The 24,864-nt window shown below is 52.6% G+C and overlaps 12 protein-coding genes across 12 annotated transcripts; 6 read left to right on the top strand and 6 right to left on the bottom strand.

The window, feature by feature from the left end:
• The first annotated feature begins 77 nt into the window (after window positions 1-77).
• BD324DRAFT_614145 (putative glucose transporter) lies at window positions 78-2,430 on the top strand. The gene is made up of 9 exons (XM_022014566.1): window positions 78-248; window positions 308-457; window positions 502-740; window positions 786-1,337; window positions 1,391-1,491; window positions 1,560-1,725; window positions 1,773-1,982; window positions 2,034-2,110; window positions 2,159-2,430. Coding segments are annotated over exons 1-9 (1,674 nt in total). The 5' UTR covers window positions 78-247; the 3' UTR covers window positions 2,337-2,430.
• Window positions 2,431-4,286, top strand: BD324DRAFT_678678 (SGNH hydrolase-type esterase domain-containing protein). The gene has a single exon (XM_022019007.1). The coding sequence runs from the start codon at window positions 2,675-2,677 to the stop codon at window positions 4,019-4,021; it is 1,347 nt and encodes a 448-aa protein (XP_021873342.1). The 5' UTR covers window positions 2,431-2,674; the 3' UTR covers window positions 4,022-4,286.
• Window positions 4,287-4,386: 100 nt separating this feature from the next.
• On the bottom strand, window positions 4,387-6,611 carry BD324DRAFT_648197 (hypothetical protein; the record flags this gene model as incomplete). Its single annotated transcript, XM_022017803.1, has 10 exons — window positions 4,387-4,734; window positions 4,773-4,895; window positions 4,939-5,109; window positions 5,150-5,259; window positions 5,296-5,367; window positions 5,403-5,688; window positions 5,725-5,784; window positions 5,820-6,154; window positions 6,193-6,381; window positions 6,419-6,611. 10 exons carry the CDS (start codon window positions 6,609-6,611, stop codon window positions 4,387-4,389), a joined length of 1,887 nt encoding a protein of 628 aa, XP_021873341.1.
• Window positions 6,439-8,898, top strand: BD324DRAFT_614141 (oxidoreductase family, NAD-binding Rossmann fold domain protein). Its single transcript, XM_022014565.1, has one exon. The coding sequence runs from the start codon at window positions 6,874-6,876 to the stop codon at window positions 8,869-8,871; it is 1,998 nt and encodes a 665-aa protein (XP_021873340.1). The 5' UTR covers window positions 6,439-6,873; the 3' UTR covers window positions 8,872-8,898.
• A 774-nt stretch (window positions 8,899-9,672) lies between these two features.
• Window positions 9,673-11,155, bottom strand: BD324DRAFT_575490 (major facilitator superfamily domain-containing protein; the record flags this gene model as incomplete). The annotated part of the gene is made up of 3 exons (XM_022013129.1): window positions 9,673-10,380; window positions 10,413-10,490; window positions 10,529-11,155. 3 exons carry the CDS (start codon window positions 11,153-11,155, stop codon window positions 9,673-9,675), a joined length of 1,413 nt encoding a protein of 470 aa, XP_021873339.1.
• Window positions 11,156-11,169: 14 nt separating this feature from the next.
• Window positions 11,170-12,238, bottom strand: BD324DRAFT_614131 (hypothetical protein). The gene has a single exon (XM_022014564.1). It carries the CDS (start codon window positions 12,192-12,194, stop codon window positions 11,265-11,267), a length of 930 nt encoding a protein of 309 aa, XP_021873338.1. The 5' UTR covers window positions 12,195-12,238; the 3' UTR covers window positions 11,170-11,264.
• Window positions 12,239-12,257: 19 nt separating this feature from the next.
• On the bottom strand, window positions 12,258-14,695 carry BD324DRAFT_614130 (hypothetical protein). The gene is made up of 4 exons (XM_022014563.1): window positions 14,397-14,695; window positions 14,192-14,355; window positions 13,911-14,157; window positions 12,258-13,875 (listed from the first exon to the last, which is right to left on the bottom strand). Exons 1-4 carry the CDS (start codon window positions 14,497-14,499, stop codon window positions 12,293-12,295), a joined length of 2,097 nt encoding a protein of 698 aa, XP_021873337.1. The 5' UTR covers window positions 14,500-14,695; the 3' UTR covers window positions 12,258-12,292.
• Window positions 14,696-15,042: 347 nt separating this feature from the next.
• Window positions 15,043-17,638, top strand: BD324DRAFT_575442 (OPT oligopeptide transporter protein-domain-containing protein; the record flags this gene model as incomplete). Its single annotated transcript, XM_022013127.1, has 4 exons — window positions 15,043-15,475; window positions 15,513-15,633; window positions 15,685-17,374; window positions 17,420-17,638. 4 exons carry the CDS (start codon window positions 15,043-15,045, stop codon window positions 17,636-17,638), a joined length of 2,463 nt encoding a protein of 820 aa, XP_021873336.1.
• A 286-nt stretch (window positions 17,639-17,924) lies between these two features.
• BD324DRAFT_614126 (glycoside hydrolase superfamily) lies at window positions 17,925-19,154 on the bottom strand. The gene is made up of 2 exons (XM_022014562.1): window positions 18,121-19,154; window positions 17,925-18,072 (listed from the first exon to the last, which is right to left on the bottom strand). The coding sequence occupies exons 1-2, from the start codon at window positions 18,986-18,988 to the stop codon at window positions 17,969-17,971; spliced, it is 972 nt and encodes a 323-aa protein (XP_021873335.1). The 5' UTR covers window positions 18,989-19,154; the 3' UTR covers window positions 17,925-17,968.
• A 69-nt stretch (window positions 19,155-19,223) lies between these two features.
• On the top strand, window positions 19,224-20,244 carry BD324DRAFT_614122 (hypothetical protein). The gene is made up of 6 exons (XM_022014561.1): window positions 19,224-19,494; window positions 19,529-19,611; window positions 19,655-19,682; window positions 19,722-19,858; window positions 19,909-20,028; window positions 20,062-20,244. The coding sequence occupies exons 1-6, from the start codon at window positions 19,396-19,398 to the stop codon at window positions 20,132-20,134; spliced, it is 540 nt and encodes a 179-aa protein (XP_021873334.1). The 5' UTR covers window positions 19,224-19,395; the 3' UTR covers window positions 20,135-20,244.
• Window positions 20,245-20,324: 80 nt separating this feature from the next.
• BD324DRAFT_648190 (general substrate transporter) lies at window positions 20,325-22,342 on the bottom strand (the record flags this gene model as incomplete). Its single annotated transcript, XM_022017802.1, has 13 exons — window positions 20,325-20,594; window positions 20,644-20,723; window positions 20,763-20,951; window positions 20,993-21,071; window positions 21,109-21,151; window positions 21,187-21,304; window positions 21,342-21,502; window positions 21,539-21,635; window positions 21,682-21,760; window positions 21,799-21,905; window positions 21,945-22,028; window positions 22,064-22,212; window positions 22,251-22,342. 13 exons carry the CDS (start codon window positions 22,340-22,342, stop codon window positions 20,325-20,327), a joined length of 1,548 nt encoding a protein of 515 aa, XP_021873333.1.
• A 251-nt stretch (window positions 22,343-22,593) lies between these two features.
• Window positions 22,594-24,841, top strand: BD324DRAFT_640827 (amidase signature domain-containing protein; the record flags this gene model as incomplete). Its single annotated transcript, XM_022017374.1, has 2 exons — window positions 22,594-22,711; window positions 23,328-24,841. The coding sequence occupies 2 exons, from the start codon at window positions 22,594-22,596 to the stop codon at window positions 24,839-24,841; spliced, it is 1,632 nt and encodes a 543-aa protein (XP_021873332.1).
• Window positions 24,842-24,864: the final 23 nt, after the last annotated feature.

Genomic DNA, 24,864 nt, shown 5'->3' with positions numbered 1-24,864 from the left:
CTTCAGCCTGCCACCCCCTGCCTTGGACTTGGCGAAGAGAAGGCACACGACCTAAAAAAAGGTTACTACACAGATCACCGGGTAATCAGGTCAGACACACTTCGCCAGTCAAAAAATCTTATAATAAGCCATCTACCGTGTGAGAAGCGCGCTCTCTTCGCACGGTCCATCCACACCTCTTTGGCCACTCCAGTCAAAGGACAACATCCTTCGCACATCGCTTACCCTCATCACCTTTTAGCCCAACAGTAAGTCAAGCTCATCTCTTATCGACGACTGTCTCCGAGCTGATCACGTCTCTCATCAGTGCCAGGCGGTGCCGTTGTCATGCACGCCACGTCGAACCCCGACCGAGTCGAGGCTCCGATTACGGCGAAAGCATACTTCCTCTGTGTCTTCGCCTCCTTCGGAGGTATCTTTTTCGGTTACGACACTGGTTGGATGGGAGGTGTTCTCGGTAAGTTACCATTCAGCCCCAGAGGATTCCAACTTATGTTCCAGCCATGCCCTACTTCATCGAGCTGCACACTGGTCTCAAGCCCGGCGACGCCAACTTTGAAATTCCTGCCTGGAAGCAGTCCCTCATGACCTCTATCCTCTCCGCTGGTACCTTCTTCGGAGCCTTGATGGCCGGTGACTTTGCGGATTACTTTGGAAGGCGAATTACCATCATCAGCGGATGTGCCGTTTTCTCCCTTGGATGTGTTCTCCAGACCGCCTCTTCCTCCGGCTTGGGACTTGTGAGCCGATTTGATCAAATCGCGGTGCTATGCTGATCTATGCAGTTTGTCGCTGGTCGACTTGTTGCTGGATTCGGTGTCGGATTCATCTCTGCCATCATTATTCTTTACCTTTCTGAAATCGCCCCTCGAAAGGTCCGAGGTGCCATTGTGTCTGGCTACCAGTTCTGCATCACCATCGGAATTTTGCTCGCCAACTGTGTCGTCTACTCGAGCAAAGACCGAATGGATACCGGATCTTACCGAATCCCCATCGGTGTCCAATTCCTCTGGGCTATTATCCTTGCCTCGGGACTCTTCTTCCTTCCCGAATCACCTCGATGGTACGTCAAGCGAGGACGTGTCGATGCCGCCGCTCGATCTCTCTCCATTGTTCGAGGACAGCCCACCGACTCAGACTTTGTTCAAGATGAACTTGCCGAGATCATCGCCAATCACGAGTACGAAACTGAGCTCATCCCTCAAGGCAACTACTTCGAGTCTTGGTTCGCTTGCTTCCGTGGCTCTGTCTTCAACCCTCAATCCAACTTGCGACGAACCATTCTCGGAACTTCGATGCAGATGATGCAACAATGGACCGGAGTCAACTTTATCTTCGTGAGGCGCATTTGTGGCACTTGTGGCGGATTTTGTGGCTGACCTGCAATTAGTACTTTGGTACCGTTTTCTTCACCTCCTTGGGAACGATCAGCAACCCCTTCTTGATCTCCCTCATCACCACGCTCGTCAATGTGTGCTCTACCCCTATCTCGTGAGTTGGGCTGCCCTGAATGGGGTTCGAAAACAATAAAACCCGCAGCTGACCTACCCTTTTCTTAGCTTCTGGACCATTGAGCGTTTCGGTCGACGGGCAATTCTCTTCTGGGGGGCCATCGGTATGGCTGTTTGCGAGTTCATCTGTGCCATCTCCGGAACCGTCAGTCAATCGGACAGTGTCGTCAAGGCTCAGATCGCCTTCATCTGCATCTACATCTCCTTCTTTGCCGTGAGTCGCTCCCGTCTCTCGCATGGACTGTGACTGAGCCTTCACAGTCAACCTGGGGTCCCGGTGCATGGGTTGTGGTCGGAGAAATTTTCCCCATCCCGATCCGAGCCCGTGGAGTCGCTCTATCGGCCTCGTCAAACTGGTTGTGGAACACCATCATCACAGTCATCACTCCTTACCTTGTCTCGCCCACGAAGGGTGATCTGAAGTCGAAAGTGTTCTTCCTGTGGGGCAGTCTCTGCTGCTGTTGCATAGTCGTAAGTCAAACACTCTTCCTCTGTCGTCAAGAACAGTCCTGATTCGAGCAGTACACCTATCTTTTCGTCTGGGAGACCAAAGGATTGACTTTGGAGCAAGTCGACCGAATGATGGAGGAATGTGGCTCGTGAGTGTCATATGCCCATTCTTGAAGGGTCACTAACAGCTCTCCCAGTCCCCGAAGGTCTGCTGGATGGACTCCTCACGCTACCTTTGCCAGCGAGATGGGTCTCACTGCCGATGGCGCACACCTGCCCATCAAGGTCGGAAGCGCCGTTGCTCCGGACGAGAAGGCTCACATCGCTGCTGGCACGAAGCACGTTGGACAGGCTGCTACCCAGGAGGAGGTCTGATCGGGTTTCTGGTTCGTCGTGGTATATTTGAGATTGTCTACTGCCTGACTTGCGTGCGGCCCGCGATATCTTATGCATCCCATAATTCAGCTCACTCGTTTCATTGATCTTTGCGATTTTCTTGGGACATCCCAGAGATACCTGTACCGCTGTGAGCGCGTTTCTTTACCAGTCGCTGGGTCCAGCATACGGCGCATGGGATCTGTAAAGGCCAAAAGGCCCAGGTTGGCTTGACAAGAAAATCTACCGGAAATCCGGCTGATTTTCCGCCCGTCGGATTTGATCCATAATAAAAAGTCGGGTAAGTCAATCCTACAACTGACATCACAACTCGACTCATGAACCCCCTGGCTTTGATTCAAAACGTACTGGTGTGGATCCTGGGTCTCCACGTCCTCTCTACACCAGTGATGTACTCTACCAATCCGGTGTCAAAGCGTTGGGTCGATATCTGGGAGACGGCTTACTGGGGACATACACCCCACCTGAACTTTCCGGAGCACAAAGCCTTTCCCCGAAACCCTACGCCTCGCCTCTTTGTCAATACAACGATCAGACAGACGTTCAGAACATCCTTCGCATCTGAGCTCATTCGGGTCCGGATCTCTAACGAGTGGAGCTCCGAGGAGTTGAGCGTATCTGGCGCATCCGTGGCCCTACCTGCCAAATATCACGATCACTTCCCAGGCAGTCCTGCAATCAACCCAAACTCGTCGGTTCGCCTAACATTCGCTGGCTCTGAATCTGTAGACATCCCGAAGGGGGCCTCTATTCTCTCCGATCCTGTCAACCTCGACCTGGAAGAGCTCGGAGACATATCGGTATCCTTATATTTCGCGGAGGGAGCCGCCGGTGACTGGGCTCCTGGACATGAAGGAGCAAAGTCCATGTCTTGGATGGATTTTGGAAATCTTCTCGACGTCCCCAGCTTTGACGTCTCAAGTGCAACGGAGTTTAGACGCTGGTACTATGTCTCATCGATCGAAGCCTATCTGCCCAACGAACATCGAGCGGTCGTCTGCTTCGGCGACAGTATCACAGACCAGGGACAGGGCGAATTACCGATCAATGAATATCACGGGTGGACCGACAGACTCGCCCAGCGGCTGCTATCCTCATCGACAGAGTCACTAAGGACGATCGGCATGATCAATGCGGGGATCTCTGGTGACACCGTTTATGGAGGTGGCATCCTTCGATTCGATCGCGACGTCATATCAAGACCAGGTGTGGAGTATGTGGTCCTCCTCATGGGTATCAACGATATCCAGTATCATGCAAACACGACTGAAGCTCAAGATCAAGCTTATACTCGCATCAGACTCGCACACTCTCAACTAATTGACAGAGCTCACGAAGCCGGCATCCCAATTTTCGGCGCCACAATCACTCCGTTCCTGACTCCGCCCAACTACACCCTTCCCCCACCTTTGCACGGCGCCAGACCGTCTGATGACCCAGTTAGGGAGGCTACCAGGCAAAAAATCAACCACTGGATCAGAACAGAGGCAGACTATGACTTTGTTTTTGACTTTGACGCCGCCACCAGAGATCCTCAGCACCCGCAACGTCTGCAGACAGCTTTCGGAGGACTTGATTATCTCCATCCTTCTGCTGCTGGACTATTGGCCATGGGCAACGCAGTCGACCTGGATGCCTTCGAGAAGTTCAGACGGATAAGGTGAAGCGAGGCGTAATCTACGTTGCATATCTCTTCCTCCATGGCGGGCTCCAGGGCTTCCCCACTTTATGTGATATACCGCTTGCATCTTGTTGAATCGCGGCAAGAATCGCACGGGGCTCTGGCTCTACAATGCAATGCCGGTTTTTACTGACTAATGGGTGATATCTGAAGCACGATGTGAAGCTCAGCAAGTGACGCTCGCTGCATATTCTTGAGAACTTCTGAGAAGCAATGAGAACTTTGCAGATCAGTAGCAATGGCAACACCACCATGGCACGCATCACTCTGCATACTCTGGAAAGCTTAGTGTGCGTGCGTGAGTTATCTGCAGGCGATTATAAAAGGCTATAGAATGTATGACCGTTTTCACTCTTCCAGGATGACCGCTGCCACACTAGTCCTTGGCAACATAAAGACCGGTTCCCCGTTAGGTCCCTTGGCCACGTTGCCGTATAGAACCTCTTTTACAGTACCCAAAAAGTCTTGCAGACCAAAAGTCCACGACTCCTCACCGCGTCCGTACTGTGCATTGACTGCCATGATCAATCTTTCGGTCTTGCCAGTGCCGTTTATGTCTTCTATGGTCCAAGAAGCAATGTCTATACCGTTCATGCCAGGATAAGGTTGATCCGAGAGAATCTGTCGACGGGTCTCGTACGCCTCGAGAAGGAAACGACGCTGACTGAATACGAGATGGGCAATCGCCGACGAGTTCTTTATAGATTAGCATGCCTCACGAGCACTTGACTCACTCGCAGGAGCTCTTGGGTGCTGTACTGCGAATTCCAGGCAACAGACCCTTGTGCTCCGTGGTTCCAGCCCAAGATATTGTTACAGGCATTCTCCGAGCCGTACGGCGCGCGGTACCAAAATTCCTGAAGCATGTAAGATGAAGGGAATCTCTGGGAAAAGACGTACGAGCTGGGCGTCGTCAAACGACTGCGGGACAATCCAAGTAGGTTTATTCCTCCACTGACCTCGGAGACGAGCTCGATCTCGTGAGGCCTCGACCCGGTTGGAGATGTCATAGAAGTTACCCACGCAGCCGTCACAGCCAGATACACCAAAGTTCTCAGTCACGATTGTGTTCTGCGCACACCGATCAGCCGGGCACGCTCATCATACTCACATATGTCTTGGACCATGCGGCGTTCAGAGCTATCGAATACGGATCGACCATGATGATATCACTACCTTGTAGAGCGTACTCCTCAAAGAAGTAATTCTCGCAATTGAGTACTAGACGGTCAGTGGGACTCTGGGCACCTCCCTTACCGAGCGAGACTGGGTGGTATCCATCGTGGGTATAGATGGTTTCGTAAGCCAGCTTGGTAGAATCGATGGGGTCTTGTATCAGCTGTGTCAGCTCCCCACAAACTCACCCACAGCACCGTCAGGCTCGTCCCCGGAATACCACAGCAAGATGTTTGAGCGATTGCGCAGGTAGTCGATCTGGTAGGCAACTGAAGAGAGGTTTTTGAACGAGTTACGCATGTCGTACTGGATGTAAAGACCCAACGACTCGGCAGTCGAGATGTATTCCTCGAATTGAGCCGTGGCTTCAGCATCAAAGGTGTAAGGGTAAAATCCTCCAGGGGGAACGGTGTGAACAAGATTGAAGCCGAGATCCTTGGCCATTCGGAGCCGATTCAAAGTGTCGCTTCTTGCCTGCCTGTCAGTCTGGGAGCTCGGCACCATGCTCACGTCTTCGCCACAATTGCTGCTGTTACCACAGACCTGAAGGCTGGTTGAGGTGTTATAGCTCTGTCTGTCAGCGTGTTGCGGAACGACCCATTTACGTCGTAGTATCCGAAAGGAATCAAAGTCTGCCAAGCCTTGTCCCCGCTCGTTTCGTTTCGGACCAACAATGCCTGAGTTTTGCGATCGATTTTCACCGTGTTCCCGCCGTATGGATTTGGCGGCAGATATGTCAGCGTTGAGGTAGTGTAATAGACCTGTCCATGGACCTGGGCTTTGCAGGTGAGATTGTGTTTAGTCGACCCGGCTTTCAAGGACGAGACGTTGAAAGGGATGAGATTTCCCAGAGTATTCATGACGAAATCATCGCCCCCAAGGTAGTGATCATTGTCGACCCAAACATCTACGCGGACTTTAGAGGACCAGTCGCTGTGGTCTACAACTCGTCAGATTGATTTATGGGAACGACCTCACAAGGTTGACCGATGTCATGCGTGATATTGGTATCAACCAAGATCATTGGAGGGTCATAATGGTCGTCCCCTTCGATATAAATCGAAGACTTGGTTGTGCATTGGAAGTCGAACAACGGCTGCTCGGATTTTGGTGGATAGTCGAAGAGACTGCCTTCTGGCCTGGCAGTGGGCTGAGGCGCACCGACCTCTGTCCTATCAGCGTTCATATGGCCGATGAGACGCACGATAATACTTTCCACACCATGTTCCAAATGAGGCGCCCTCATCCTGACCAACGAGCAGCTCGTCAGCACAATATCTGGAGTCGACAGCAGGGGTGGAGATAGGAGGAAGAGCCTGACTCACATATGCGCCCATCGAGGCAAGACCTCCATTCGGAGGGGGAGCCAGAAAGGGATGCATCGCCTGAATCGCCATCGTTGTGGGAACTTGAGCGAGACCTTACAATGTCGCTGTGAGATCAACAACTATATGCACAGTTGAATGGGCTGATGAGCTTTTTTCACTATTGACAGTTTTCGGATATATGCAGACAACCGCATTCGGCTTTTTGTCAGGAACATGAAAGACATACATTGCCACGTCACAATCCGATACCGGCCCGCTCGTGCCGGGATCTCCGGGCCCCTGGAATATCATAAGACCGAGCGACTGTTGCTCACTACTCCTGTACAACATCATGGTCGCTTCCGTAATTCTGGTAGGAGCTGCCGGCTTCGGTTCGTGGCATCTTGCCAATCAACGTCGTCTCAATGCCGCTGGACGCTGTCAGCTCATAGCTTTGGTCGATCCAGCTGTCAAAAGGCAGTCTGACGCTGGCAGCCAAGACATCCCTCAGGATGCGCCGTTATTCAACACCTTGACCGAAGCCGTAGAGAGCGTGGGTGTCCCGAACATTGTCATTGTATCCACTCCCATCCACATCCACGCTCTCATCGCCAAGGAGGCTTTGCTAGCCGGCGCAAATGTCTATCTGGAGAAGCCACCGTTCGCCTGCATGGCCGACTTCGAGCATCTGCTTTGCGTTCAACGTGAAACAGGTCTTGCGGTTCAAGTCGGGTTCCAGAGTCTTGGGTCGACCGCTCTTGAGGCATTTGACGCGGACGAGATGAAAATCGGTCATATCAAAGCTGTACGAGCCATGGGGCTGTGGTTGAGGAAGAAAGCCTATTGGAATCGCTCGCCTTGGGTGGGCAAGCGAAGCTTGGACAACGTTTGGGTCATGGACGGTGTTGCTACCAACGCACTTTCCCATGCTGTCGTGACTGGCTTGCGTATAGCTGGTGCCCGAAGAGTCGATGATGTCTTAGATGTCCAGGTCGAAGGCTATAGAGCGAATCCTGTAGATTCGGACGACACGATATCGATACGAATCACGTTGAGACAGGGACCTATCATCACCGCTGGTCTCACTTTGTGTGCGAGTGAGCAGGTCTCTCCAGTGATCGAGGTGGTAGGCGAGCGCGGAACTGCCGTGTTCGAGTATACCACCGACGATGTCCAATTGACCCTCGACGGCACCGGTCACTTGAGCAAATTTGGAAGGACCGACCTAACGGAAAACCTTTTGGATCACCTGGAAAAGGGCACCCCGTTGTTATCGCCCCTCATATCTTCAGGTGCATACATGCGAGTCCTGGATGCCATTCGTCTGTCAGGAGAGCCCCATCACATCGAGAGACGATACGTCACGGTCCATGGCGCAGCTGATGAGAGCTATCCTGTCATTGAAAGGGTCGAGGAGTGGATCCGCAAAGCCGCTGATGCCGACAGTCTACTGTCTACCGTGGGTACGCCTTGGGCTTTCAGCCATACCGACAAGCCAGTTTTTGAGGCGAGCCTCGGAGACCGAATTATATTCCAAATACAGGATGGCAAAGGAACACCTCCCTCCTCATCGGCTCGACCCTATCTTCACCCTGTCACCTCAATTGGTGGAGTGGAGGTCACTGCAACTCGGCCATCTGACCACGACTGGCATCTTGGGGTCAGTTTTGCCGTGCCAGATGTGGATGGTGTTAGCTTCTGGGGAGGAGGTACCTACGTCCATGGCAAAGGGTATGTCATGTTGAACAACCACGGACGACAAGAACTCGAGTCGTCCTATCGCGAGGGGTCTAAGCTGCTTCAGACCCTGGCTTGGAGGGATCCAGGGGATTCTCTTCGGCTTCGTGAACATAGACGCTTGGAGTGGGAGGAGCTGAGAGGGTTCCACGGCTGGGAGTTGTTGTTCGAGACACGTCTGGAGGCCGTCAGTGGAGACGTCTCTCTTGGAAGCCCGGGAACAAATGGGAGGGTAAACGCAGGCTATGGAGGCTTCAACTGGCGACTCCCACGGTGCTCAAACATTAGGATCCTCTCGGCAGATGGCGAGGGGGAAGAGACCGCCCACGGTTCGACCAGCTCCTGGATCGCATGGTCCGCTCGCTTTCAGGGACGTCCAGGCGCGTGCGGCGATGCCACTCTGGTCCTCATCGCTGGCGACTCCACGAGCTCGAAAGATCCATGGATCGTAAGAGAGCAAGCTTATCCAGGCTTGGGCTCGGCGGTAGCCTGGAAGGACCGGGTCGAGATCCCGAAAGGGATGACCTTGACACGTAGCTTCAGAATCGCAGTGATCGACGGGCTACTGGACAGAGAGAATTGCGAGTCAGTGGCGACGCTCATGCGTCGCTGACGGGATCTAGCACCTCCTGCATGCATGTTCATATCATTGAGAAAGATTGCTAGGTATGACGACAGCCAAGACATTTGCCCCGCGGGGCCGATACCACTCTGATCTGAAGTATGTTGGGGCCCTGATAGCCCGTTACCGAGGTCTCCCCGCTTACACATAGAGAGTGCCGCGATCTCATCCCGACCACCCAGATCTTCAGTCATGCGTATTCAAATGCTGTATACTACTTTCTTCGCAGCAATATTCTGCGTTTCTTCCATCGGTGCTGTCAATTCCCGCTCGAGCTCGGATTTGCCATTCGTAATACGACCGAATACCACACTCGGTGACCAGAACTATATCCCTCCCGTATTTCCGTACTCTGGCAATCCCATCCTGACCCCCGAGCCATCACATGATTGGGAGTCCGCCTATGTTTATAATCCAACTGCTGTCAATATTGCTACCGGATCAGCAGAATGAGGAAGAAGGACAGGTTGATCAGGTAGTTTTCAGCGAACGGCTCGTGCGATTCAAGGGCAAGTGGTTTCTTTACTTCGGTCAGTGCTGCACAAGCTAGCAAGCGGGTTTGACCCCAACTCAGGTCAGGGCGACAGTGAGCTAGGCGTAGCTGTGGCAAGTGTCCAGTCATTATCGAAGTTGGAAACCGAGCAGATGCTCTGGGACGAAAGGGTCCTGATCACCACCCCACAGCTTGGATGACCCATAGGGAATGAGTTGGCCTCACTTGAACCGCACAACTCTGCAAGCCTTCGTTCCCCGAAGATCCGGCAGATCTTACAACCATGCATACAAAAGTCTCTACACTATTTTGAATCTAGGGACGCCGAGCATCATCGGAAGTGGAAGCACGACCCACGCGATTGCGGCTTGAAACACTAAAGCATATCTCATGGTGTACGGCGGCGACGCGTTGGGACCCGCTTTCAACGCGTTCATGACAACGATGAAAATCCCTCCGCCAAGTTGACTAACAGCCCAGGCTATTGTGCTGCTTAGTTCTGGTCCGATAGGATGGCAAGCGTCCACCATCATTTCAAGAGCCAGAGGGAGAATGATGAACGATGCCGATCCAATAATGGCTGATACGGCGTATGGCGCTGCCATTGTCCGAGTTGCAGGAACGAAGATGAGAGCGAGGTACATGCTACCTATGAGAAAGACGCAAATCTTGATGACGGGAAGGCGCAGTCGAGGGAATCGATCAATGACGGGTGAGGCAATGGCGGAGGAAACCAAGCCTACAGCGATGAGCACCGCACCATCGATTCCTGCCTCGTTTTCCGTGTATCCGTACGGCTCGAGAATCTGGTTCAACAGTGAGGAAGTGGCGTTGAAGGCTGACACGTAGACCATGAATGCCCATACCAGCAGGTGGAAAGATGAGTTTCGCAACGTGGTCTTCACCGCGGTCAAGGTTAAGGGATCCGACTGTATGATGGATGAAGCAGAGGGGGGTGTCGGAGGAGCCGCTGGAACCCAGATAGTCAGACTGCAGATAGCCGACGTCTAGACTCAGCAAGGTACCACTGACGACTCACAATGATCGCCACGTAAAGTACTAGCTGAGGGGTCTTGCTTGGGTCTGTCAAGATGAGGGGTCCAATCAGCTGGGCCAACTAATCGCGTTAGCCGTATCCCAGATCTGACAACGCACGGCTCCTCCGAGAGGGTTAGCTAGACTGGCGACAGCTGTTGCCGTTATCCTGCCCTTTTCGGAGAACCACAGGTGACTGAATCTCGTCGGTGCGATCAGCACAAATGGTTGGGCCAATCCGATGATTACTTGTCCAAAGACGAGCAAACCGAAAGCGGAGGAATCCCTTTGGCCAAGACGCGCAGCGCCGTATCGGATCCATACTCCCACAATTAGTAAGACGCTTGCAGTCAACATGGCAGGCTTAGGACCTCGGTTAAGCGTCCATAATGTTGCCGGGCTTGCTGCGACGAAGGCGAATAGAAATCCCGTTGACAGCCAGTTCACGTTGGATTCGCTGGTACCGAAATACTGGGCAGTAGTAGTGGATGATGCACTAAAGGTGAGCCAGCACCACGATACGATGATGTTGAGCAACGACAGCTGAGCCAAAGCAATGAACCGCCGCTTGTATAAGGTATACTCAGGAAGAGTAGATCTCGGCACGGAAGAGATGGTGAGGAATGCTCCGTCAAACCCCTTGTCCTGAAGGATTTTGTCGTCTCCAGCGGTACGAAACTCAGGAATGTTCACAGCAGCGCTTGTTGAATCTGCCAAGCGCGAGTTGTCAAACTCGTTTTCCGACATCGTCAATATGGATGAAGAGGTCGGAACGAACTGGCATGAAATAAACGAGATCCCCTCGAATAGTAGGAGGGCTTAAAATAGCATTGGGCAGAATCACGTGGCGTTCCGTCTAGGTACTTCCGATCTCCTTACGGACGACCTCGCGCATGTCCTCCTCGTCCAGCTCCAGCAAGGTATTACCATATTCTGGCCTGCCCTGCCAATTGGAGCGCAATATGCCACATACTGCTACGGCCTCTTCAAGCGCCGCTGCATCGCCCTTCTCCGCCTTAGCCGCATTCTCTAACAGATATGTATTCCCATCCACCTGGATGCGCTGCAAGGGTTTTCCGGTAGCTCTCTCGATCTCGGCAGCGACTTCATTCTGGGTCACACAGAAACTTTGAATGAGCAACATCTTGTTTGCTGTCTCCTTCTCATGCGACAAGACCTTGACCACGGCTCGACCTATCTGAGCGGTCGTACTGGCGCTGAAGGGCAAATCTCCACCGTCGAATATCTGGGCAGTGCCTTTTTTCAAATCGTATCCAAGCAACTCGGTGTGAAGTCCGTAGTCGAAGAAATGACCCGTCGCCAGGCTAGTCCACGAGAAAGATGGATGCTGGTCGGCAAGTCGTTGACAACGCCACCGTACAAATGCCTTGTTGCGGAAGTTGACCATGAGATCCAGCGCCCATGGGTCATCTGACCTGATTGAGCCATAATCAGCCGGGATGAAGCGAGAGACGCCAGCGGCTACGCAAGCTTCTGCAATGCTCTTGTGCAGGTCTGCAAGACCGGCATTGAGGGAGGAGATAACGACCGAGCAGTCCAACTTTTCAAAGACATCGGCCAATTCCTGGGTTGAGGATTCATCGGCCGGAAGGGTGTGTACAGAAATGTTGCGTGAATTTTCAGGAAGTTTTGGTGCTTTGGACGACGGTCTGATAATCAGATACAGATGCCATGCATCGGCCGAAGTGTCCTCGCTGAAAGCAGAGACGATGGCCGGGCCGATTCGGGAAGTAGCGCCGAAAAGTGCTGCTCTGCGTCGTTGCATCTTGAGAGGGATCGTGGACGGAAGAAGGTATGGTAGGAGAGAAGTGGAAAACATGAAGTTGAACGGGAGCATTTTTTCATACATTTTTGACGTAGAAATTACACGCTGTCCCGTGGCACTCGTATGAAACTCGTCCGAATCCGTTCATCTTTCTGCCTATTGCAGCGAGCAAAGAAAGGGATCAGTCTGAGAGGGCTATCTGCCTTCTCCAACGTCTGTGCTGAGCCATTCACTACCTTAGTAGAACCGATGTCATCCTTCCCCTGACGCTTGACCTGGAAGGCGTCACGTGTATCCAAGGCGATTACTGTCATCCGTCCGATACGGATGCGCGCCTCGGTAAAACTGGCCGACTCCAGCAGCCCTACAGTGTCAAAGTGAGGAGACAATCGATCCAACGCGGCATTGTCGAAGGCTTCGGCAGAATAAACGATCGGTCCCCGGGTGACTGTCACAGTGTCTTGATGAGTGGAAGGGTGAGGGCTCAGCACTCGGATAGGCATGTCGTAATGAACCTCTGTCTGGGCAGAGTGGTCCAATATCAGGTTGACGAAGCTGCTGCCATCTCCTTCAGATGAATGCCTTTGTCCGTCGATTGAGAACCGAGAGGCGTACCCTGGCCTGGGCAAATTCACACGCCACGACCACCCCTCTGGGGCGTGGAACCGTAGTGTTGTTTTGCTTGACCAGGGCATCTCGCTCTTCATTTCCACTGTAGCTACGCTTCCATCAGGCAGTGGAATGCTTCGGGTAGCCGAAAGGTATAGGTAGACATTTAGATGGATCACTCGTTTTTCATCGGTGAACGGCTCGACGGACCATGCGTAGCCGCCAATCAGACCAACAGTCCGGCAAAGATTTGGTGGGCAGCAGCACACATCAAACCATTCGGAGCGGTCCGCGACCTCATCGCCTGATGTGGCCAGCGGATTGGCATAGTAGAATGTCTTGCCGTCCAGGCTTGCTCCGCCAATGACTGTATTGTAAAGACACCGCTCCATGACATCGCGGACCTTTCCATCCAATCTGTGACTGAGCAGCCGTTCCGACACCATCATACAGGCTATGCTGGCACATGTCTCGGCATAACAGCCCCCCTCCGCCGTACTGTTGGGGAGAAAATGGGGAATCTCGGAGAATCCTTCAATCTCGGGAACACTGCCTATGCCTCCAGTCACGTACATTTTGTTGTCCACTGCGTCGGTCCACAGACGTTTGGCATCGTTATGCAGATCTCCCTCCATGTCCGCCGCCGCAGTCAACAGGTACATCGCCCGGACTGCGTGACCGAGGATCGCGGTTTGGTCATGCAACGGAGCGTGCCATTGGTGGTACCGACCATCTCGGATGTCACTCATGGTCCGATGGAAGTAAGTGTCTCTGCGTTGCTCCGCTTCCCAGACGAAGAATGTCTTGTCACCCAAATCAGACTCGCTGGTGCCTCGGGCCTCCAGCATGAACTTGGCAAAGGCGTAATGCTTGGGATTCTTTGTGCGACTGTAGAGGCGAAGAACAGCCAGTTCCAGCTCGGGATGGCCAGGATAGCCATGCCTCTGTCGCTTCCCGGGTCCGAATGTTGCGGAGAGGAGATCAACGTAGCGGATCATGGCGTTAAGGAAATCAGCTCTACCGGTGTAATGATGATGAGCCAACGCAGCCTCGACGAGATGACCGCAACAGTCTGCTCTTCAGCTGGGCCATGCGCATGAATCTTACACATTTCGTGCATATCCCTCAAATTCTTCAGACGCCCCTTTGGATCCACAACGGTGAAATACGTTCCGAGATAGCCATCCGCTTGTTGAGCCTTGATTATCATTGCAACTAATTCCTCAATGGCTGCGTCAAATTCCGACGCGAGCGGGGAGGTCTTTCCATCTGCAGTCGACAGGAAGTAGCATGCTGCTTCTATCCACTTTCCTACGTCTGAGTCCCAGTAGAGCGTTGGGGGACTGCCCAGGATCTAGGTGTCAGGATTGGCGCTACATTCGCCTCACCGGACATTTAGCGCCATGCAACTTCCTGATGTCATATTTGGTATTCCACTGCAAATTGAATGCATGGTAACTACCTTGCTTGCGCAATTGTTGCAATTGAGTAAGCAGCACCGTCTGCACAAATAGTGAGCGAAGATCGCCGAAGAACGACTCTGGGCTGATAACTGGTCGATTAGTCAATGTCCTGGCGGACTTGGTAACTTACTCGTCTCAGAGAATGACTCTTGTGGATGCGGCCTGTCCTGCCTATCAGGCACCTCAGCAGGCCATGGAGTCTCGTCGCCGACAGTGGATGCGCGGATGCCCATTTCTTTATCGGTAGCGCAGCCTCGTGAAAGACTGGGGATCGCTTATCGGCTAATGAGGGATGGGAAGCCAAGTGCTTTGCCGAACACGGGTCAACATTACGCCTGGGACACGCCCTGATGCCCGATAACGGAGCTCCGTCGGTAGCGCGAAGCCAGCCCTCAATCGCCGAGAATCAGCCGATTCTGCGGGGTACCGAGGTAGAATCCCGGGATACCCTCAGCCTTTCTGCCATGGGGCCTATCGCGCTATCAGCCCAATCCTTAGCCAACGGCGAAACACCCGGATTTGTGGTTCTATTCTGGTCTGCGGGGTAATCTTATATTCAAGTTCAGCGTACCTTTCTTTTTCCCATACCGCACCGAAAATGTCCCACCCAACTCGACCTGCCATGGCTACTGAGGTTTCGTATGGCGACGATATCAAGGATGAGAAGGTTGGATACGGTGATGATGACATCCAAATCACATCCGCTGAACATCTTGGGGATGAGCCGGTTGTGTGAGTAATGCTGGTCCTTATCAAGCGCTCATCTTTGCAGACGTATGGAGCTCGGCACCAATGCGAATGAAATTTTGGAGCTCGAGGAGCAAGTCGGCTCCCTTACTCTCGAGCGCACTGTCCGCATCATCACCGAGCTGGTCCAGATGCACAAGGGAGACCCGAACTTCTCTTACGAAATGTATGACAAGATGGAAACTTTCATCGCGGACCCCTCCATAGTAGCCTCTCCAGACAAGCATGCGGACCTCATCTACGCCATGAAACTCGAGGCAATTCTTGCCACGGAGAACTCTCCATATCCGGAAGTCCGGGCAAATGTGGATCCCGTTGACGACCCTGACCTGCCTTGCTCTACGGTGAGAGCCTGGTCTATGGGGATCGTCTTTTCGGTGTTTGGTACTTTCATCGACACCCTGTTCGCTTTCCGATACCCAGGTATCAGCATTGGAGTCAACGTGGCGCAGCTGGTGGCCTGTGAGTCTTTCAGTGAAGTATGTGCTGAATGAGTCAGACCCCATTGGCTGCTTCTTCGCTCGGGTACTACCAGACTGGCGGGTCAGCGTTTTCGGCTCTGAAATTTCCCTCAACCCTGGTCCTTTTAACCGTAAGGAACACATGCTCATCACCATCATGTGAGCGCCGCAAAGGACCTGCCAGAGTACCAGCTGAACAGTTCCCTGCAGGGCAAACGTCTCGTTCGGGGCGCCTTACACGTTCTATATCATCCCGGTGCAAGCCATGCCGCAGTACTTCAACATGCCCTTTGCGAAGCGACCAGGTTACCAGATCTGCATTTCGCTCGCGGTCAACCTCTTTGGCTACGGAATGGCTGGAATTCTGCGAAGATTCCTCGTGTGGCCATCCATCGCCATCTGGCCTTCGTCGCTGAGTACAATCGCCCTGATCAAGGCCTTCCACGAGGGTAGCAATGAGCCCGTCCAAGGACCTTTTAAACGACTTTACAGAGCCTCTAGAGAGAAGATCTTCCTTGTCGGGACAGCCGGAATGTTCTGCTATTGGCTCTTCCCTGGCTATATTTTCGGCGCCCTTTCGATCTTCTCGTGGATGACATGGATTGCGCCAAACAACGTTACGCTCGATGCCATCTGCGGTATCCAGGGAGGTCTAGGCCTGAACCCCTGGCCGACCTTCGACTGGAATATATTTGGAGGTTCAGGTTTGTATTTGCCAACCTTTGCCGTCGTGAATCAGTGCATCGGTATCGTCGTTGCCGCGCTTATGATCATTGGAGTTTGGTTCTCGAACGCGTGGAACACCGGATATCTCCCTATCAACTCGAACGGGCCTTTCGATGACACCGGAAACCGGTACAATGCGACACGGGTATTGGACAGCGATGGCGCGCTGAATGAGGAGCTATATCAAGACTACTCGCAGCCCTGGTTCTCTGCTGGATATATCGTCTACAACATTTTCGCCTTTGCTCAATACACGGCGTGCTTTACCTATGTGTGGATGTTCCACTCCTCCACCATCAAGACTGGACTGAAGGGGATTTACCGAAATGTTTTCAAAAAGGGACAAGAGGAGGAACTCGAAGAGGATGTGCATTTCCGACTGATGCAGGCCTATAGAGATGCGCCAGATTGGTGGTATGTCGTACTGCTCATCGTCCCCTTCTTCTTTGGCATTGCCGCAGTCGCCGCGTATCCCACCCACGCGTCTGTGGGCGCTCTCTTCTACGGTATTTTGATTCCGGTGGTCTTCATTATTCCCATCGGAGTCATTCAAGCCGTCACTGGTATTTCGGTCGCGCTCAATATCATCGGTGACATCCTTGGGGGACTGATTAATGCCGGTCATCCCAACGGTCTCATGTACTTCAAGTGTTGGGCATACCTCTCTTCGTGGCAAGCTCTTAGCTTTGCCAACGATTTGAAATTGGCTCACTATCAGAAGATTCCACCTCGAGTCACTTTCATGGCCCAGATTGTCGCTACTTTCATCTTCTCGGTTGTTTCAGCGCTCGAATTCAACTTTATCATGGGACTACGAGACGTATGCACCCCTGACGCGGCTTTCCGATTCACTTGCCCGTACCAAACGAGTTTCTTTACCGCCACCATCTTCTGGGGAGTCATTGGTCCCAAAAAACTTTTCGGCCCCGGCCAACGATACAACATGATGCTGCTCGGTTTCCCCCTCGGTCTGGTCCTCGTACTGATCTACTGGGGTCTCTTGAAGGCTTTCCCAAAGAAGAAATGGATCCGAAACTTCCACCCTGTCATGCTCATCACCGGCCCCGTCGGCTACGGTGCGCCATACAATTTGGCTTTCAATTTGGGTAACCTTTACGTCAACTTGCTGTCCTTCCAATATATTCGAAAGCACTACCTAGCATTCTGGGCCAAGGTGGGTGACAACTGCGGATGATCGCAATAGCTGACAGTATGATAGTGGAACTATGTCATCTCTGCCGCGTTCTCCTGCGGTATCGCTCTTTGCGGATTGTTTATTTTCTTCGCATTGGAGATTCCCAAGAGTGGCACTTTGGCATTCCCCACCTGGTGGGGCAACACGGTAACTGGCTTGGGCTGCGAAGGCGACTATGGCTGCCCAAGGCTCGTGCTCGCTGAAGGCGGGCACTTTGGCGCTGGACAGGGCCAGTATCAGTGAAAGATCTTCAACAAGATGGGTCAGAGAGCGGGTTGTTTTAATTTATCGTGACTGCCTGCATGCAGCATGCAAACACTGCCTGGCGACCGCCGAGAGATCTGAGCTTTTCCCGTTGTGTGTGTCGGTCGCATTTTAAAGCCAGGAGAGAGGAGCATCGTTAATCGAGAACACTGGTTAAGGTGCTGAGCTTATGGTCGAGTTCTGCTGCCTCATGCCATTGAACGAGATCAGAAGGTCTTGCATGATCAGCAATCTCGTAGTAGTCAGACGCGGAGGTTCGATCTGCACCAATACTCGTTACTGAATGCATGCTAGAACAGCCACGGCATGTCATAACGCTAATAGAGCCGTCGTGCTGGCATTGTAAATGCCTTGGAACCATTGCCAATTTTGAAGATCATCATCTTGTCCGGCACGCACCAGCTCGTAGCCATCTAGGATTGGATCAGCGGACTGACAAGTCTCCGAAAGTGTCAACTCACCTGCTCCTCCCATCGTCGGATACGTCGTACGTATGGTCTTTATTGTTGTCGTCAGTGTTGAGATGGAGCAGAACCCGTTTCCATCTTCACTGTCTGCGAGAACGCCAAAGATGACTCTGTCAGGGGAGTAACCGTTCAGGATGATAGAATCATAAGTCGAGGCGTCGCTGCAGTCTCCCCATCCATTGTAGAATTGACCATTGAAGAAGTCGATCTGATGTTGGCCGTCCGGGCCTACCGCGGCATTGTCAAGCTGCTTGTAATCGAATCCAGAATATTCGGGGGGATTGGCCGTCAGATCTGCGGCCACGGGCGCCATGCTGATGATGAAGTCCGCAGCCATGTCATTACGTAGAGCTTGGATGAGTTGAAGAGGGGCTGCAATCCCGTTCGGGGTCTGACCTTGGGCATTTGGCTCGATGTCCAGATCCACTCCATCCAGCTCGTATCTTTGAAGAAAGTCCAAAAGAATGGGATACCAAGTGTTGAAATCGTCCTGTAGAAGGATCCAACACTCGGCCTGATATGCGCCAATCGAAGCGAGAACTTTCACACCCGCTTGCTGCACCTGTTTTACTTCACCCCATAGATCACCTAGAAAGGATGAATCGGTCGGTGCAACGCCTCCGATCGTGAGGTTTGGGCCGCTTGTCCGGAGATCGACAGAGAAAAGATTGAGGTGAGTGATGTGAGATGGGTTCTCTATGATGGGCAAAATATTATACGGTTGATGATTCGCATCCTGGAAGTAGGCGTAATACGCAATGTCACGAAAGGAGTCTGTGGACTGCCGAACGGGAAGGTGCTTCGCTGGCAAGGCGATGGTGGTTGATAGACAAGTCAGTAGAGTAAGAAGGTGGTGAAGCATGTTGGGCGACGAAGATGGGAAGATGTGGAGGACAGATCTCACTTATATACCGTTATACCTTCTCCACTGAGTTCGCCTGTGGTACTCCGAGCGGAACATCGCTTAGCTATATTGTCGGCCGAAGCGGCGAGGGTCAGATCCGGTCACGTGTGATGATAGATCGGAGATTCCTTTATTAGCCACGTCAGGGAGCAAAAAAAGCCTAATGCTCTAGGAGCATTTTAATCAATCTGCGGCGAGCAATTTGCTTCCGTGATCGTGCCTGCAGATGGCTGGAGATCTCACCCGGAGCGGGGTATTGGGGTCCCGTTTCTCTCCACTCCATCCCCGTGCATGTATCGAAGGCGCTGCATATAATAACTGTTGTTTATGCTTTCACACTCTAACAAGGGGCTCCGCCAATCATCATGTCAACAAGTGTCCCGAACGTTGCTGTTTGTGGCATCGACAGCATCCAACCAGACGACCTCGATTCTATGTACTATGGGTCAAAGACGTTGTCTCAGGCAGGTTGACAAGGATACCAGCGTTGATTGATAGATTGACACTACCCAAAATGCGACTTTAAATGTAACCTTCTCCGTTCCGACATATGCCAACCCTCCCTACAATGTATCACTAGTGCAAGTCACGGATGGGTTCTGATGCGTCGCTGATGCTGTGCAGTTACCAGGATGCCAGGGGCAATATATACGTTAGTATTGTGCGCTGGAATCTGCTGAGATCATGCCAGTGTAGTAACCCGATTAACAGGACAGGAGTTTCTTCGGACGACATTCACATGATTGCGCATCCCTATGTCAATTTCACGGTAGCTCCTTTCAGCTACCCCTATGCGGGCATCATGCTTGGTCAACCTGGACAATCTTTGCGAGTCTCCCGGAAAGCGGCTGTAGCACGAATTCTGACAGATCCTGAAGCGTCTTAGAGCTATCTGGGGAGGCAACGATCGATGGGAATGGCATGTTCTGGACGACAAGTGCAAACTACAGTATTGTCAACGCAACCAGTACTGGTGCCACCGCTGGTAGACCGGCCCCGTGAGTGAGCTATTCGATTGAGCTAAAGATAAGTTCGCCCAATCTACTTATTTGGGCGGCATTGTCGCTGCTTTTGGTGCAGATGCTCGTCCTCAAAGGGCACTGAAGAAGGTGGAAGCCTACTTGAATGATTTAACTACACAATCCCAAAACCAAATGACTGGAGTGTGGTCGAAACCTCGTGCACTCCTAGCATGCATCAGGTGAAAGCTTGACTGAATTACCAAATCATGGTGACTGATGCTCGCGCCGACTCCCGGGCTCTGTACGTCACGCGCTAACGAGGTCGACGACAGCTACGCCAGCATATCCCCCTTGCCTTGGCGGTTCTCCACCAGTTTCTCGGTGTTGGCAGGCTTCTCCGAGGGCTGCTCCATCAGGTAACGAACGTTCTCATCTCCAAAGAGCAATCCAATTTCCTCTAGGGAACGGTTCTTGGTCTCGGGGAAGTACATGTAAGCGATGACGATGTTCAGGAAGTTCGTGGCCACAAACACGAAGAAGTATTTATATTTGAGATGTTTAAATCCGATAGGAGTAATCTGACCAATGACCACATTGTTCGCCTGAATCGATCGTCAGAGCTTTTCTGCACGAAAGATTTAGGGAACCCACCCAGTTTGTGGCAGTCGAGACGGACGTCCCGAGAGCACGGATGTTCATGGGGAAGATCTCGGATTGGTAGATCCATGAAACTGAATGCGTCAGAGCGGAAAATCAAGGACCTTTCTCACCAGGACCGAAGGAGAACGAGAATGCCCAGGAGAACAGGAACACGGCGGCTACTCCTGCAATACCGGTCGACTTATCGTGATAGTCTTTGATGACGCTGAATGGCTTGTTCGTTCCGGCCTCCATCCCCATAAAAGCGGCGCAGAAGAGGGCTCCAATGATGAGCGGCCATCGGCGACCGATCCGATCCACTAGAAAGAAGGCTCAGATTTGACCTAACAACGCGACTTACCAATGCAGGTGATGAAGATAAAGGTCACGATGAGACCCCACGTTCCAGAAATGGCGTTAATGATGAGGGTTGTATGTCCCTGCTCGGTCAGCGAGAATTGGAGAGCCCTCACTCACTGTGTATCCCAAATCGGTGTAGATGGTTGGTCCAAAGTAATTGCTGATGGTCAGCAATGCCGTCTTCGCGTTGCTCACTTTACATTGACACCGGTCCATTGACACATGGCTTGGACGGCACAACCGCAGAACGTTCGGTGGAAATTGGGCTTCGTATTCACCAGATCAATGTATCGAGTTGTAAGATTTTCCCGATCTTGTCGTGTGAGGGAGATAGACGTCTAAGCACTCACCCCACTCAACCTGTTGCGAGATTTCTTGAAACTCCGCTTCGATGGCCTCGGGGTGGGCATTCTTTCGTCCACCGTGCAATCGATACAAAGTGTCTCGGGCCTCGTCCACACGGCCCTGCATTACGAGCCATCGAGGGGAGTACGGCAGGATAAACATTCCTCTGAAACATCAGCCGTGAGGACATTTCACCACTGACATCAAGAGCAACAGTGCTGGGATGATTTGAATGGCCAAGGGGACTCGGAATTGTCCCGTGTTGTTGATGTAACCACATCCATATCCAACCCAGTTCGCTACGGGAAATCAGAGGTGTCTCAAGCCGCTAACACCTTCACTCACCAATGAAAAATCCCCATGAAATCATCCATTGTGTCATGCCAGAGAGAAGACCTCGCGCATGGGGTGGCGAGATCTCGGCCTGCCACGGGTGAGAACGCGGCGAGGAATATGACTCACCTGGTACATAGGCACAATCATGCTCAACACACCGATAGCCGCTCCACAGATGCATCGACCAACAATCAGCATGGCAATGTTCACAGCCGCGGTTTGAAGAGTGCAGCCTTTCGCGCTTCAGCTGGTATCTCTCAAAACGCCCTCACCGATAATTGCAATGATCGATCCCAGCTGAATAGTCCGCTTACGGCCAATCCAGTCGGCTGTTCTACCAGCCAAGAGTGCGCCGACTGTGGATCAGCTGCGTCTTCAGTGACTTGCTCACAGAATGCGCCTCCCGCGAAGGTAGAGACAATGGCTCCGGTCACATTGCTTTGAGGGTTGTGGAAGTACTTCTGGAACTGACCATACGAGGGTGAGATGACGGACGAGATGATTCCAGAATCGTAACCAAAAAGGAAAGAACCAATGGCGCTGGACAGAGTGAGCAGTCCTCAGGAAACAGCACTCACGCGAAGATAGCTGCGACATAATTGATGAGAGCTGGCTTAGTCTTTCCAATGACGGACGCGTGTCCAGCCGTGCCCATTCGGACTTCGGCCATCTTGAAGGGATTAGGGGATACAATCGAAAGGGGTGCATTCGTCTCCAGTATTTACACTCTGTCAGTCCAGATTATTTCCCCTCGCGCCGAGAGCTGTCCGCACGGTTGCAGCGCAGGGCGCGGGGCATTGGGAATTGGGGGCGAAGCCTCTTCTGTGATGGCTTTCGCTGCTGACTCAGGCTTTCTATGGTCACGCTCACGAGGCCGGCCATTTAAACAGGCTATAAATAGCTCCGGTCCAAAACAGAAGCATGCCGTGTCAGACTGGGCGGGTAAGTTGGGAAAAGAACATATCTATTCTGGGCCTAGTCCCGGGGCTGCACGCTGCGGGATCTTGTGTGAAAGGATCTCGCCTGGCGCGACGTCGGCGTAAGCACGCGGCCCGATACCGGCTATCTCAGCAACCGAGTCCGTTGGTTTTGCGCAATGCTGGCCTCTCAGACACCGACTTCGGTTCCGCGTATGACATGTAGACCTTGCTGGCCATAGGAGCCCTGCTAAAGACACTCTCATTGCTCAAACGCTCGGTCACTTGCACCCAGCATCGAACTGTATCCCTGACACCACATCCCCCTCATGCAGATCTTGATCATCGCCTTTTCGCTTCGAGACAGACGGATCAGGCCTAATTTTTGTAGCTTCACCCAGCTGCAGTGGGTCGGCCTGGTGCCAATCTTTCTTCCGATCATGCGCAGAAGCTCGTCCGTCAGTGTCTGACTCGGATCGCATCACACGCTATCAGCGGCATCCGCCGTGGACGGCGGTCCCCGCCGAGTTACCTCCACCAATGACCCCTCCACTAGTCCGTATAATATCTATCAGGATGTGCTTGTCGCACAGATTTGCTGATCTACGGTCATGAGAGTGTCAGATAGCATCGCTATGCTCGCCACGCTCCTAGGATTCATCAGGGTGGCCTTTATCGCCGTAGTTGCTCAGACACCAGCCGCACCCAGCTTGCAAGGCAGATGGTATTTTCCCGCAGAGATCGATCTTCTTTCGGCGACGATTCGAGATTTGCAAGCGTACTTGTCAAATGGGACAATCACATCGCTTCAACTTACGCAGCGATACCTCGACAATATCGCTGCGAATAATCATGCTGGGCTCGAGCTTCGTGCAGTAATCGAGACCGGACCATACGAGAACTTGATGGCCATAGCTCAATATATGGATGATCTCCGGGCTAACGGAACGATCTTGTCTGAACTGCACGGAATACCGATGCTGCTCAAGGACAACATTGCGACGGATGTGTCGCTCGGTATGAATACAACGGCCGGCAATTATGGATTCCTTGGATCTCAAGTCCCTGGCGATGCCCCCGTCACCGCACAACTCCGAGCTAAAGGTGTTATCGTTATCGGCAAGGCCAATCTCAGTGAGCTGGCGAATTATAAGGCACTAAACGTGACCAACGGGTGGTCCGCCAGAGGCGGCCAGACTCAGTCTGCGTACGTGGTAGGCGGCTTCGCTGCTGGTGGGGACCCATGTGGTTCCTCGTCTGGCTCCGCTGTCGGAGTCAGCGCCGGATTTAGCAGCGCCTCACTGGGATCAGAGACAGACGGCTCACTCGTATGCCCGGCCAATAGGGCAGCTCTGTATACCATCCGGATGTCGGTCGGGCTTTCCAGCCGCACAGGCGTCATTCCGATCTCCTCCACTCAAGATACGACGGGCCCCATGGCCAAGTCTACTTATGACTGTGCCCTGATTTTAGAGAACATGGTCGCTCACAGGCCCGATCCTTTGGACCCATACACGAAGAACGGGTCTCTGCACGCCCTTTCGAACTACACTCGATTTGCACTGCATCCGCACGCTACATTTGCGAATAAGACGCTGGCGGTCCCAATCCAGTTTTTTCAGAATGAGACTATCAGCGGCAATCCACCAGAAATCAACATGGCTCTTAATGCTGCGATAGCGAGGATGGCTGAGCTTGGGGCGATCGTCATCAATGGCACCTCAGTTCCCTCTGCCGATCAGCTTGCTACTTCGACGGCGGAGACGATTGTCCTTGATACAGATTTCAAGGTAGACCTGGCGACCTATCTTTCGAGACTCAGCAATTCCCAAATCGAAAGCTTGGCAGATCTGATCGACTTTGACGATGCTCATGCTGATCTTGAGTTCGCGCCAGGAGAATGTTGCCAAGAGATCCTGGTAAGATCCGTGCAAACAACGGGTCGAAACGCGACGGAGTATATCCATGCCCGCGCCACTGATTACAACATTGGACGAACCAATGGTATAGATTACGTCCTCGACAAATATCAAGCCGACGCTTTGGTCCTGCCCACGGAGGGTTATGCTTCTTCTCTGGCCGCTGTGGCTGGGTACCCGATAGTCTCAGTCCCTCTTGGTTACCTTAGTAATGGACAGCCCTTCGGCATGGCTTTCATTGGGAGGCAGTGGAGCGAAGCAACTCTGATCAGCTTGATGGCGGCATGGGAGGAAAATTCGCCTCCAAGAAGGGTGCCTGAGCAGTTGGTGTGAGGACAGTAAAGCCAGGTGGGGGT

The sequence above is a fragment of the Kockovaella imperatae genome (genome assembly GCF_002102565.1).
Source record: "Kockovaella imperatae strain NRRL Y-17943 chromosome Unknown BD324scaffold_2, whole genome shotgun sequence".
In the NCBI taxonomy this organism is placed as follows: domain Eukaryota; kingdom Fungi; phylum Basidiomycota; class Tremellomycetes; order Tremellales; family Cuniculitremaceae; genus Kockovaella; species Kockovaella imperatae.
Note: the sequence above shows the minus strand (reverse complement) of the source record. Positions and strands in the feature narration are given on the sequence as shown.

What these genes read in the sequence shown, in the direction of transcription:
- BD324DRAFT_614130 (XM_022014563.1), bottom strand. Translation starts at nt 14,499, where the DNA reads ATGGGCATCCGCGCATCCACTGTCGGCGACGAGACTCCATGGCCTGCT. An exon ending in AGAGTCATTCTCTGAGACGA is followed by an intron (nt 14,356 to 14,396) that starts GTAAGTTACCAA and finishes CTAATCGACCAG; the next exon opens with TTATCAGCCCAGAGTCGTTC. An exon ending in GAGGGATATGCACGAAATGT is followed by an intron (nt 13,876 to 13,910) that starts GTAAGATTCATG and finishes GCTGAAGAGCAG; the next exon opens with ACTGTTGCGGTCATCTCGTC.
- BD324DRAFT_614131 (XM_022014564.1), bottom strand. Translation starts at nt 12,194, where the DNA reads ATGCAACGACGCAGAGCAGCACTTTTCGGCGCTACTTCCCGAATCGGC.
- BD324DRAFT_614145 (XM_022014566.1), top strand. An exon ending in TTGGATGGGAGGTGTTCTCG is followed by an intron (nt 458 to 501) that starts GTAAGTTACCAT and finishes CTTATGTTCCAG; the next exon opens with CCATGCCCTACTTCATCGAG. An exon ending in TCTACATCTCCTTCTTTGCC is followed by an intron (nt 1,726 to 1,772) that starts GTGAGTCGCTCC and finishes GAGCCTTCACAG; the next exon opens with TCAACCTGGGGTCCCGGTGC.
- BD324DRAFT_614122 (XM_022014561.1), top strand. Translation starts at nt 19,396, where the DNA reads ATGTCAACAAGTGTCCCGAACGTTGCTGTTTGTGGCATCGACAGCATC. An exon ending in ATGCCAGGGGCAATATATAC is followed by an intron (nt 19,683 to 19,721) that starts GTTAGTATTGTG and finishes AGATCATGCCAG; the next exon opens with TGTAGTAACCCGATTAACAG. An exon ending in ACCGCTGGTAGACCGGCCCC is followed by an intron (nt 20,029 to 20,061) that starts GTGAGTGAGCTA and finishes GCTAAAGATAAG; the next exon opens with TTCGCCCAATCTACTTATTT.
- BD324DRAFT_614141 (XM_022014565.1), top strand. Translation starts at nt 6,874, where the DNA reads ATGGTCGCTTCCGTAATTCTGGTAGGAGCTGCCGGCTTCGGTTCGTGG.
- BD324DRAFT_678678 (XM_022019007.1), top strand. Translation starts at nt 2,675, where the DNA reads ATGAACCCCCTGGCTTTGATTCAAAACGTACTGGTGTGGATCCTGGGT.
- BD324DRAFT_614126 (XM_022014562.1), bottom strand. Translation starts at nt 18,988, where the DNA reads ATGCTTCACCACCTTCTTACTCTACTGACTTGTCTATCAACCACCATC. An exon ending in TCCGACGATGGGAGGAGCAG is followed by an intron (nt 18,073 to 18,120) that starts GTGAGTTGACAC and finishes ATCCAATCCTAG; the next exon opens with ATGGCTACGAGCTGGTGCGT.